The 12755-nt window shown below is 37.8% G+C and overlaps 2 protein-coding genes across 2 annotated transcripts; both read left to right on the top strand.

Annotated features, from left to right (window-relative positions):
• The first annotated feature begins 2974 nt into the window (after positions 1-2974).
• On the top strand, positions 2975-11571 carry LOC144642484 (microfibril-associated glycoprotein 4-like). Its single transcript, XM_078501447.1, has 4 exons — positions 2975-3295; positions 5293-5407; positions 7080-7512; positions 11324-11571. The coding sequence occupies exons 1-4, from the start codon at positions 2975-2977 to the stop codon at positions 11550-11552; spliced, it is 1098 nt and encodes a 365-aa protein (XP_078357573.1). The 3' UTR covers positions 11553-11571.
• Positions 8880-11090, top strand: LOC144637585 (uncharacterized). Its single transcript, XM_078496652.1, has 2 exons — positions 8880-9679; positions 9867-11090. Exons 1-2 carry the CDS (start codon positions 8880-8882, stop codon positions 11035-11037), a joined length of 1971 nt encoding a protein of 656 aa, XP_078352778.1. The 3' UTR covers positions 11038-11090.
• Positions 11572-12755: the final 1184 nt, after the last annotated feature.

The following is a 12755-nucleotide window of genomic DNA, read 5'->3' as shown; positions in this document are numbered from 1 at the left end:
TGTAAATAAATACTAAGCTGTAAAGTAATAATGTGTTTTTTTTAATCATGATGATGACAAGACGTCGAAAACGTTTGGTTTCTTTTTGATCGTATAACTTTTTAGCCTTGTTAATAATATTTTTACCTTGTTAGCGAATAGTTTGTTTTTCGCATTAAGGTCCTCACGTAAGTTATCAAGACCACTATTTTCCACCTTCTGTACAAAACACGACGATCCGAGTTCGACTCCTCGGCCATACTGAAATGTAAATAGCAAACTGATTGATAGCTGATAGTTGATTCAGCGATGAACTTTTCTCCTCTGTAAGCGGTTTCTAACAACTCGTACATGTATGTTGACAGCACATTTGGAAGCAATTCAGCACGAGTGGTTATGATCAAGTTTTCAAAGAAATAATTCTCTAGATGTTCAGCATCATATTCTCTTAAAGAAACAAATAACAAAGTGTAATAGATCTAGCCGGAAATGTACCCAGTAGAAAGACTGTGTAATTTTATGGCTGTAGTATTTCCCTTATTAAACGTTATATGTGGAACATGACTCAACTCTTAAAATAAAGTTTTTGTCAACTGTCTACCTGATCATTTCGTCTGTCTGTCTGTCGTTCTGTCTGACTGCCCATTTGAAAGTCGAACACTATACCCAAGAGCTTCTACAGCAACCGTACTTGTCAGAGAGACAACAATACTTGCAAAAAAATTTAAATGTATACAACTACAACAAACCTTATGAGAATTTAGGAGCTGATGCGAGCTGCGGCAGGATGGTCGTCACAAAATTAGACCAGGCTCGTTTCTCTGAAATCTCAGCAAAGCCCGGACAAAGTGCTTCAAGGCGCTACACTGCTCTCCATTTTCCTTAAAGTGCACCTAACCCCCGAAACAATACTTTCAAAATTGATTGTACATGAGTTAGAGAGTTGAATGGTTAAATATTTCTTCATCTCAATGTTGCGTTTTTAAGTTATGAAGGTTTATTTTTCCAATATGTTAATGAGTATGACGTCTACCCAGTCTTCATTCAATATACAGATTTTGACTGGTTCACACAAGCAGTATTTAAAAAGCATTATCATAATACTCGCAATTTCCACAATTTTTATTATAAATTTGGTGTCTGGTAATGGCGAGTAAATAATGATATAAGCAAAACAAGTATGCTTAAAAGCCTGGGTAGACGTCATACTCATTAACATATTGGAAAAATAAACCTTCATAACTTAAAAACGCAACATTGAGATGAAGAAATATTTAACCATTCAACTCTCTCACTCATGTACAATCAATTTCGAAAGTATTGTTTCGGGGGTTAGGTGCACTTTAAAAGCTTTTAATTCGTGCATTGATGTGCAAATAGCTACTGATGCCAGCTACTACTGCTTTACCTCTACTACCGATCCTACTACTAGTTTAATTATCACTACTACTGCAACTGCCACTACATTTACAACTACTATTACCACTAAGAATTTCGAAGATTTCTGAAGTTTTCGGAAGGTAACCAAAAACCTCCGAGGGCTTCGAAGTACTATTTCAAAAACTTCCGAAGATAACCCAAGAGCTTCCGAAGGTTTTCTATTATAATCAAAACGTCAACAAATATTTCTAATAGTTTTCCGAAGATTGCGGAAAACACCAGATGACTATTTCAGTAAAGGCCCGTTTAAACAAGCGATTTTTGTCGCCCAACTCAATGCAATTTTTTTCGCGCCGAAGTTGCATCAAGTTTCGATCAGGTTGAAACTTCGGCGCGACAAAAATCGCCTGTGTAAACGGGCCTTTACACAAACTTTACTCGTCCAGGAGCACATTTTCTCCTGTCCCATTTTGTTAAAAACGTGTAATCGCATGTTGTGACAGAGAATTAATAAAATATAAAAATAGCACTTAAAATGCATGACATGTATTTAATTATGTCCGTCGACAGGCGATTACCTATGCAAATATTCAAGAAATATTCTCCCAAGCTCAGTGAAACCAAAATTACCACAGCTTACGGGAAACTTTCTTTGAGATAAACTTAAAGAAGAGAGTTATCTAGTTTTTTTTTGGAAACTCAGAATATGATGAATACCTTTTTACATCCGAAAAAAAAGTATAAAAAAGTGATGACTTTTGTATCAGTCCGCTCTTGAACAGCCAGTTTCAAGCCTATCAAAAGTCTTTCGGAAGTGAAGAAGTAAAGAACATACATTCCTTAATTTTTGGAATCTTTCAGTTATTTCTCGTTGCTTAATTTATACGTCAGCTAATATCAACTTCCAACAATTTAAAATAAGACCGTTCCCTGCTTTTGCAATAGATTCTTATTATTAAAAGTCCATTAGCGCTCTTACGTAACAAATGTTAACTGCTTTAAATAGGTTAAGTCAGTAAATACGACTTAATATTCAAATTGCCATAAACATTTCTTTGAAAAAGCTGATATTTACAACACTGGACCGAAAAAACAAAACTGCTCTGATCGGCGGGCTTATAAAATCATTTTTCGACTGGCGTTTCGCATTAAAAAAAACAGAGTTCAAAAGATATTTGCCAATATGAAATATTACATATGTTATATTTTTCGTTTCGATACCTCATAATAAGTTTAACTAATTAAAAATTGTTAATGTCACCATGCAAAATAGCAGGTGGGATAGGAAAACTGATAAAATAAATGCATGCTCATGCAATCCACAAATAGTGGTTGGCCTTTAATTATTTGCACTTCGTTGCTTTAAGTAAAAGAAAAAAATTGAAACCTACAGCTTACAACCAAAACGAAAACAAGCGATTTACAATCTAAGACATTTGATATTGAAGTATTGTGTTATTGAGCTAGTGATATTGCTAAACACTTCCTCTTCACCTGCCATATCTCAGTTAACTTGCGTTGATGAGTCTGTCAGTAACGCTCTATTTCCGCTTAAATTAAAACACTCCCATTTTTATCGTACTTTACTGAAAACATTCCTCTGCGAGGACCTAGCATGCATCTCTGGGTACTAACTCTAGTCTGCACGGCTGTATACGGTATAAGCCGTATTTCTGAGCTTGATTTCATAGCCGTCAACTTCGCTAAAGCCATAGAAGGACACAAGCTTAATGGGAGCGTGATAAAAGAAGTTGAAGTTGATTCCGAAAGTTCCTGTCAGTTTGAATGTGTCCGTGAAGAGAAATGCAAGTCTTACAACTTTGAGACCACAAAGAACGACGCTGGAACATCCACGTGTCAACTGAGCGACTCTGATCGATTTTTTAGTTTTGCAAACTTCACAGAAGATAAAAATTTCATTTACAGAGGATGGCAGGTAAATTGATTTTTAATAGAATTAATGTCTTTTTTTTCTTAAACCACTCAGGTGTAGAGGAAGGGTTATTTCTCATCTACCTGGGAGTTTTAGTTTCTTCAAATCAGATTGATTTCCGCAAATTTACTAATATGATCGTGAATTCTTAAGACTTATAATTTTCTCTTAAAACTCAGAATTTGTTCTGACTTTAAGACATTGAGCAAAATAAAATGCACATTTTGAAAGCAACTTCGATCAATATAAACCAATTGGGCGATACGATGGATCTTTAATTTAATTAGGCTTTATTTTGCTTAAATAACAGTTTTGGGCATAGAAACAAAACTTCTGTGTTTTCTTGGTTCCTTTTTTAACGGGCCTGGTTCTTAAAGTTTGTTTTGACTTTTAAATGATACTAGTGACATCCACTTTTAATTTGCGTTTAAATTGATTTCAGCAAAGGTACGTTCAAGAAGAACCTTCGAGATCTTCCGTGCGGCTGAAAATGCATACACAGTGTATAAAATAGGAAACCACAACAAACTATATATGACTGGAATCCAACAAGGGTTGAAAGTCGTACCTAAACAACTGCATAGTTTTTAGTATTAAAAAGCATTATAACATAGCTAGCAAAGCCGCAGTATACGTAAGCGTGCACCATAATCCGTAGTGCAAGCTGATAGCGTAAGCACATCGCTTCTCCAAAATTTTTTTTCGCGCGATTTTTGATGTGTATTTCCATTGGCAATTTCATAAAACAATTGGTTCATGCTTTTAGCTGTGCACTATTAAGATGTGGTACACTTGGGAAATTTGAAGAGCACTGAAGAAGCTATAGCTGCTCGAGGCTATGCCTCGAACAACAATTGCGATTCTTTTGTTCTTTTGTGCTCTCCAAACTTTCCGCGCGCACAATAAATCGATAGTGCACGCTAAAGCATGAACGAAACGAATGACACGTCCTACCAAATTGTATTTTTCTTTACCGAAGAAACGTTTTCACTAAATTTCATAAAAATCTGTAAAATCTTCATACCTTCATAACTTCGTTTCAATATGTAGAATTAATTATTTTGGCAAAAAGAGCTCGCAGTTCTTGGCTCTCGGAAATATTGTATAAATATTTAACGCCATCTTTGAGTTATAATTGCGTTGATATCGATATCGGCAAATGAAACACGCGTATTTTGCGTCAATCTCACTTTAATGACAGCTAGGAGAACAAAAACCCGTCGACAATGGTCGAGTATCTCAAAAACAATTTAACTTCTCTTGGTAATCCGTACTGGCAAATGTTCCCTATATATATCATGCAGTTTCAATAGCCCGAAGCGACTAGAAGTATTTTTACGCAAGGGTACTCGTAGCATCTAATTTGTCAGTACCCATTTATATACCAGGGTAAAAACAGGGTCTTGTGAGAAAAAAAGGGGCCAAGGCTCGAATCACGACCGCTCGATCCAGAATCATCGCACTAAGGCACCGGGCCTCCCCAGTTGAAAGGTAATGGAAAATGTTCTCTACCCTGTAAATCCTGTAACAAAAAGTGTGACAAAAGCTATCACTGAATTGTTAGTAAATAAGAGCTGCAGAATGCATACATTATGTAAATCAAAATTGCCGGGCAGTCTAGGCGTTACGACAATATAAATATTCCAACATATTTATTAAAAATGACTTTGTTTTTGCTTGTTACGATTTAACAAGTTAGAGGGCTTTTCTTATTACAGCTTAAAAACACGTACGGGGAAATACACGTAAATTTATTTTGACAAATGCCAATGCAACGTTTGCTGCGTTAAAAGTTGCAAGTTGTAAGAAGAATTGCGTGTAACATGCCTTTTTGGTATTCCCTGCCGTGGAAAAATCAATTTAGCGGGAACTAAAGTTGGGAAAGAAAGGTGGTGATATCTTCAGGAAGTCTAAAAAGGCCTGAAGAGCTCATTTTCTTCTAGGCAAAGGATATCAGCGATCGTAGCAAAAATAACACGTAAATGCTTTTTATTAAACAGAGTACTTGTGAGACGGACAGGTCCCTTTGTGGTGAAAAAGGAGTTTGCATTCCAAACTATCAAGATGACAGCGTAAAATGCAAGTGTAATGATGGATATACAGGAAAACCTTGTAGTAAGTAACGGCAAAATGCTAAAATGTTCAGAATTAGTTGCTCGACAGATCTACAACTTTAGCAAACTCGGGCAGTTTATTGGAGTTTCGTTTTCCCTTTTGCTTTTTTTGTTTTCGTTTTCTGTTTCTTCGTTTGTTCTTCTGCCTTTATTATATATTAACAGAAATGTAAATTTTAAGTTATTTTAAATTCTCTTTTAGCAGCTTTTAAATTCTAAGAATGTATTTTTAATAATTTTGTATTTTAGCTTTTAGATAGATATTTTAAGGCGGGTCCACACCAGCCTTTGGGTTGCCAGATCAGACCTGCCCTTAAAAAATATATATAGATTACTTCATAGAAAGTGCGACGTACGGATTTTTATTCACGAGTTGCAAAACTTTGGAAAAACGTACGAGTGAGCGAAGCGAACGAGTGAGTTTTTTCAAAGTTTTGCAACGAGTGAATAAAAATCCGTACAAAGCACTTTCTATGCTGTAATTTGTTTATTATATATATAACGAGAATTCAACCATTGTAAACTTGACGCGATTTTTCTCGTAAGTTAATTCATAAACCTTTGAAATGTTACAGTTGGACCGTAGAGGGAGGAAAAACAAAGCAGCAAAATGCACATCGCTTTCCAAGCAAATTCACTTTTACCCAAATTCGAAAAACTACTGCCAACAAAATCTCCTGAAAAAAACCTTTTTTAATTAAACACATTGCGTTACTTTTTAAATGCAAAACTTTTGGTATCGCATCGAGTAAGCGTCGCTACAAGCGAATCAACTAAACATGCAGGCGAATTTTGAACAAAATTGTGACAACACAAGGAGTCAGTTAATTAAGCAATAATTGCGACGTAAATCCACATCCAGAAATACAATCTACTTTACCATGGTGTTCCCAAGAGTGCTTGAATATTCTTAGAAAGTCTGCGGATGCGTTGCAAGTTTGAAAGAAATTCTTGTCCGCCGGCTTCGCTTTCATTTATGGACACTTCGCTTGTCTTCGCTCCGCCTTTGAAGAATGATTTTTATCGTAATCATCTCATTACTGTATCCTTTCGGTTTTACTTTGCGAGTTCCTGTTTGCTTGCCTTTCCATAAAGTTCTCCAAAGACCAAGGTTTGATTTATTAAGGAACAAATCGTGTATCCATGTTTTCAAAGCATAAACTGCCGTCGGGAGCAAACTTGCCGCTCGCTGTTCAACCTTGTTGGAAACCATTTGAGTTCGCGCGCTCTGATTGGTTGGGTCGTTCCACTCTAGATGCTGATTGGTTATATTTTTCACATGTGAAGAAAGCTATACGCGAAGCTGATTGGACGTATCGCTTTTCTCACATGTGAAATATAGCAAATATAGAAATCTATTTGCAAGGTTTATTGCCCAAAATTCTCGCTATATATGTAATAAATGTATGTATATGTATGTATGTATGTATGTATGTATGTATGTATGTATGTATGTATGTATGTATGTATGTATGTATGTATGTATGTATGTATGTATGTATGTATGTATGTATGTATGTATGTATGTATGTATGTATGTATGTATGCCTTAATGACAATCCTTAAAAAATAAAACGGCTACTTGAGCGTGAACATTAACAGGAACTAAAAAGAGTCAATTTTCAATTAATTCTATGTTGAGATCCCTTTCGCTAAGTTTTGTTTATTTACAGAGCCGAAAAGTTGTACCCAACTCTTTCAAGATGGTTTCTCATCCAGTGGCGTGTACACCATCAATCCAGATGGCGGCAAACCAATACAAGTGTTGTGTGACATGACCACGGACGGTGGAGGTTGGACCGTTTTTCAGAAGCGTGTAGACGGCTCTGTTGACTTCTATCTTGGTTGGAAATCCTACAAAAACGGGTTTGGAGAGCTGAACGGCGAGTTTTGGCTTGGAAACGACAATCTTCACCGTTTGACAGCTGCTGATGACGTCATGCTGAGAGTTGACCTGGAGGACTTGGATAACAAGATCAGATACGCTGAGTACACGACTTTTAAGGTGGCAGACGAGGGAGATAAGTACCGGCTTTTGATTGGAGGATACAATGGCACGGCTGGTGACTCGATGGCAGTCCACGGCGCCGAATATGGCGGCCACGAGTTTCAAAGCTCTGATTTTAGTGTTTTATTTCTTAGCTATTTGTTTTATAATTCCTTCTACTTGCGATCCAATCGATTGCCATTATCATGGGCCTTGCCAAGAAGCTCTCAGGGTTTTTCCTGGCGCATATGTTAGTCATTATGGTCGATTTTCTGTCACTGGACGAGCTTTAATTGCTTCCGTGGTGAAGCGCTTTGTATTTCATCGAACCAAGGTACCTTTGGTATCTTGGACAAAGCACGGATGTACATCTCTGCTAATTCCCGGTCACGACCCGCCGCTAAACATCACAATCTTTGGAGACATTTCGATTAATCCTGGTCCGGTGACTTTAATTCAAAACAAGTTGAAGAGACGAAATGGAAATCTACCGAATATCTTGGATTTGCATACGAATCGTCGAGTTATAACATACACACGTGCTGCACTATTTGGCATTCGTCGCGCGTCTCGAAACTTTGTTTGTGGATCAATTCTACATGACTTAAAGCTAAGTGGACTTCTGAGGTTTAGAGGATGTCGAGCTGGCCGACGGAAGATATCTGTACGTATTTCTGATCGAATAAGACATACTACTCGCCTTGATAGAACCACCTCTCGTACATCTGTTTTGGTTCCTATTGTTCCTGAACAACGTTTGCGTGTTGGAAGCTTTTTAAAATTCTGTAGTTTGAATGCCAGGTCTGTGAGAAACAAATCAGCGGACTTTGTTTCTTATGTTGAATCATCTGGAGCAGATATTTTTGCAGTAACTGAGACATGGCTTTCAGAAATGGATGATGCGTGCAGAGCTGAAATCACCCCGCCTGGGTACAAGCTGTTTGATCACACACGATCTGATCGAACTGGTGGCGGAACTGCTCTATTGATTAGAGAAAATTTACATGCAAGTCGTGTTAATGCTGGTGAGCGTACTTCTTTTGAGTTTTCTCATTGGATGGTCGAGTTCCAGTCACGGAAACTACAGATTATTATTATTTATCGTCCACCCTATTCGAGTAACCATCCTGTCACGACAAGCGTATTCTTTGCTGATTTTTCGAGTTTTTTGGAGAGTATCGTAATGTCGTCTGCGCCGTTACTGATAGCTGGCGATTTTAATATTCACGTTGACGTTCCGGGGAACGCAGACAGTGTTTGTCTAAAGGAGCTACTTAAGTCGATGGGCCTTCAACAACATGTTAACGTGCCTACGCACGAGTCAGGACACACCCTGGATTTGATCATTACTCGACAGTGCGACTCCTTTTTGGCTAACATCCCTGTGGCTGACTGTCTATTTTCTGATCACTTAACTTTGATCTGCGATCTCACCCTAGACAAACCACCGCTCCCGAAGAAAAAAATTTCTTTCAGGAAAACTAATATGGTTGATGTTAACCTGTTATGTGATGAACTCTCTTTAACTTCGCTTTGTACAGACAGCCCTGATACTCTGAATGATCTTGTTAAACGTTACAACTCTACATTATCAGTGGCTCTTGATCGTCATGCTCCACTTGTCACTAAGTTTATCACAGTCCGGCCTTTGGTTCCTTGGTTTAGTGACGATATTAGGGAGTCAAGGAGGGAGAGACGGAGAGCTGAAAGAAAATGGCGTCGATCACGTTGTGTCCGCGATTTGTTTGTATTTAAAATGAAGAGGAACTTCACAACCTATCTGATGAATGAAGCCCGTCGTAAGTTTTACTCGGACTTTATTGCTGAGAATAGCTCCAATCAAAGGAACCTATTCTCGGCAACAAGGAAGTTGCTAAATCAAGGTCATGAAGTACCTTTTCCACCAACTAGTGACAAGCTGGTCTTAGCCAATGAAATGGGTAGCTTCTTTGTTGGAAAGATTGACGCCATCCATGCCAAATTGGACAGACTTGCTGATTGCTTGCATGATTCCCATTTTGACTATGTGAAAACGTCGCCAACCAGAACACTGGACAGCTTCATCCCTTTAACTGAAAGCGCAGTTAGTAAATTGATTGGCTGTTCTCCGAAGAAGAGCTGTATGTTTGATCCGATGTCAACACCTATGGTAATCAGCTGTGCTAATGCGCTTTTACCAGTCATTACTAAAATGATCAATCTGTCTCTTAATTCTGGAGAATTTGCAGATGATTGGAAATGTGGGCTTGTTAATCCTATCTTGAAGAAACCTGGATTGGATCTGCTGTACAAAAATTACAGACCAGTTTGTAACTTACAATATGTATCCAAGTTGACTGAAAAAGTCGTCTTTAATCAAGTTTACGATCACATGGTTTCAAATGCTATCTTTCCCGTGCTTCAATCTTCTTACAGGCAATTCCATAGCACTGAAACTGCACTTATCAAGGTGATGAACGATATTTTGTTAAAGGAATTCTCAACACGTCACATTGTTAATTTTGTTGGATCTGAGTGCTGCCTTTGACACCGTTGATCATCAACTACTTTTAGAGAGGCTATCTGACGAGGTTGGCATACGTGGGACTGCTCTGAATTGGTTTAGATCGTACTTGTCTGATAGAAGTCAGCGCGTCTCTGTACATGGGGTCCTTTCTCGTCCTTTTAACTTGAACTGCGGAGTACCTCAAGGCTCGTGCTTAGGGCCTCTGTTATTCATAATATATGTGTCCAAGCTGTTTAAGATCGTAGAACATTATCTTCCTGATGCTCATTGTTTCGCGGATGATACGCAGCTGTACCTGAGTTTTAAACCACTTGGTAACACCGCTCAAGCTGATGCTATACAAGCTATGGAAAAGTGCATTGACGCGGTGAGGAAATGGATGATTCACGATCGGTTGATGATCAATGATGACAAAACCGAGTTTTTGTTGATCGGCACACGACAACAGCTTGATAAACTAGATTCGTGTTCCATTACTGTGGGCGATAATCGCATCAGTCCAAGCCCATGTGTCAAAAACCTTGGATCGTGGTTTGACAGCAACTTAAGCATGACTGATCATATAAACAAGGCTTGTAATGCGGCATTTTATCATTTGCATAATTTGAGACGTATTAAGAAATACCTATCGAGGGATTCTTTAATTACTTTGGTTCATGCTTTTATAACCAGCCGTCTTGACTATTGTAATGGTTTATTGTTTGGCTTACCAAAGGCGCAGATTGCTAAATTACAACGTGTACAAAATGCAGCAGCAAGACTTATTCTTGGCATCGGAAAGTTTTCTCACATTACACCGGCGCTTTACGAGCTGCACTGGCTGCCGGTTTCTTTGCGTATTGATTATAAGATTTTACTTTTGACTTTTAAATGTATTTATGGCCTGGCGCCAACTTATCTTAGCGATCTAATTAGGATAAAATCGAATTCATTATACAATCTTAGGTCTACTGGCATGCCCTTATTGGACCATCCCAAGGGAAAGATGCTGTCAACATTGGGAGCTAGATCATTTTCAGTGGCAGCTCCGAAACTTTGGAATGTTCTACCTGTGGAGCTTCGTCAAGCGACATCACTTGACTGTTTCAAATCTCAACTTAAAACTTATCTTTTTAAGAAGTATTTTTATAATCTATAACTTTATTTTTATTTTCATAAGATGTAAAGCGCTATTGATCAGAACATGAAAATATGCGCTATATAAATTAGCAAATTATTATTAAATTATTAGTCCAAAAGTAAGATGAATATTTAAAAGCGTTTTACGAATTGCTGGTTTTCATCAAAATCGGTTTGGTTGCTTAGCAGCATCAGAAAACAAATAACTTATGCTATAGCGCAGGTAAAAAAAAGGCTTTGTCCAAATTATAACTAATTAGTGTTGCACAACACTGTTATGTTATCAATTTGTAATTTTCTTCTAGTGGTACGCTCTTTTCCACTCAAGATGAAGACAATGACGTGTGGAGTGCCAACTGTGCCCAGAGGTATAAAGGAGCTTGGTGGTACAATGCTTGCCACGCTTCCAATCTCAACGGACTGTATCTTAATGGCTCACATTCTTCTTACGCCGATGGAGTCAACTGGTATTCGTTTAGAGGCCACCACTATTCACTAAAACGTACTGAGATGAAAGTTAAACCCAAAGTCTAAATCTCTAAACCAGGGTCATTCAGCATTCCGAAAAGGGAACAGTGTTTTATAACCGTTACATCTGCAAAAGTGCTCAAAACTGAGCTAGCCAGTAGAGTTAATAAACGTAATAACAAGACTATAGGGAACTCTTTTTAATGCTTCAGTAAAAGTTGGACTAAGTGTTTCTATGTGATTACTATCTAGTGTTTATAACTGTAGTAAAATGTGTTTCACTAGGTTTCAATTATAAGAATAATAATTTTAAAAAATCTTTTTAAAAAGTTTTCAGTTTACCTTTAAATATAGATAAAACATTCGTGTCGTTTAATTGAGTTTTGAGGTTGTTCCAGCTTGATAAATGAATGTTTGTTTGCCCCACTTGGTTCAGGGAAGAGGCAAACGAAGGTCGTTTAAGCGCCTTCTGTTGTGTGAATGAACAAGTTGAACGTGATTTCTAGTGAAATTAAAATTGAAGTCAGTAGTCCTCATTAAGCGCTTTTATAATTATGGATATAAGTGTACCCGTGAAAAAGAAAATCGTCTCACTGGGGGAGGCTTGAAATCTAAACTCTTTACTGCTTCAGTTGACAAGCTTCAGGTTGGAAGTTCCAACAGAAATTAAGCAGCTATGTTTTGTAGGATCTGTACTTCTGACATCAGGGTATCGGTATTTTTGTCCCCCCCCCCCCCCCCCCCCCCCTACCCCAAGACAACATTTCCATAATCAAAAAGAGGTAGGATAAAGGTGTTTATAAGGTTACCGTGGTTTTAATGGCGTCAGGTTTCCGACTCTCCTTATTTCCACCATTATAACAATAATTTAAAAAATTATCTGCTATTAAGGCAGGGAGTAAGGCCCAGTGCCGAGACAGAGGCCCGGGCTTGTACTCGCAGGGTGCCAGGTCAAGTTCTCTGCTCTGATCAGCGCGTACATCATGACAGAGGGAAGGTAGATTCGTAACATGGCAATCCTGAGTTCGTAAGTTCAACTCCTTGGCCATGGTGAAATGTAAATAGACAACTGGTTAACCTTCTACCAGTTGCGACTTTTTATGTTTGATTTTCATTCCTTTATTTAACCATTTATGCTTGTTAATTAAAGGTTGTTTTTAATATAGATAAACTAGATAAGTAACATTTCATATTATAATGCACAGATATTTATAGTTATTTCTATGCAAACTGACGAAATGCAAGTGATGAGCTTACTTAATATTTGCA

Source organism: Oculina patagonica, chromosome 2, assembly GCF_052425735.1.
Source record: "Oculina patagonica isolate OP01 chromosome 2, crgOcupat, whole genome shotgun sequence".
Classification (NCBI taxonomy): domain Eukaryota; kingdom Metazoa; phylum Cnidaria; class Anthozoa; order Scleractinia; family Oculinidae; genus Oculina; species Oculina patagonica.
The sequence above is the reverse complement of the archived record's forward strand: the minus strand, read 5'-3'. Positions and strand labels throughout refer to the sequence as shown.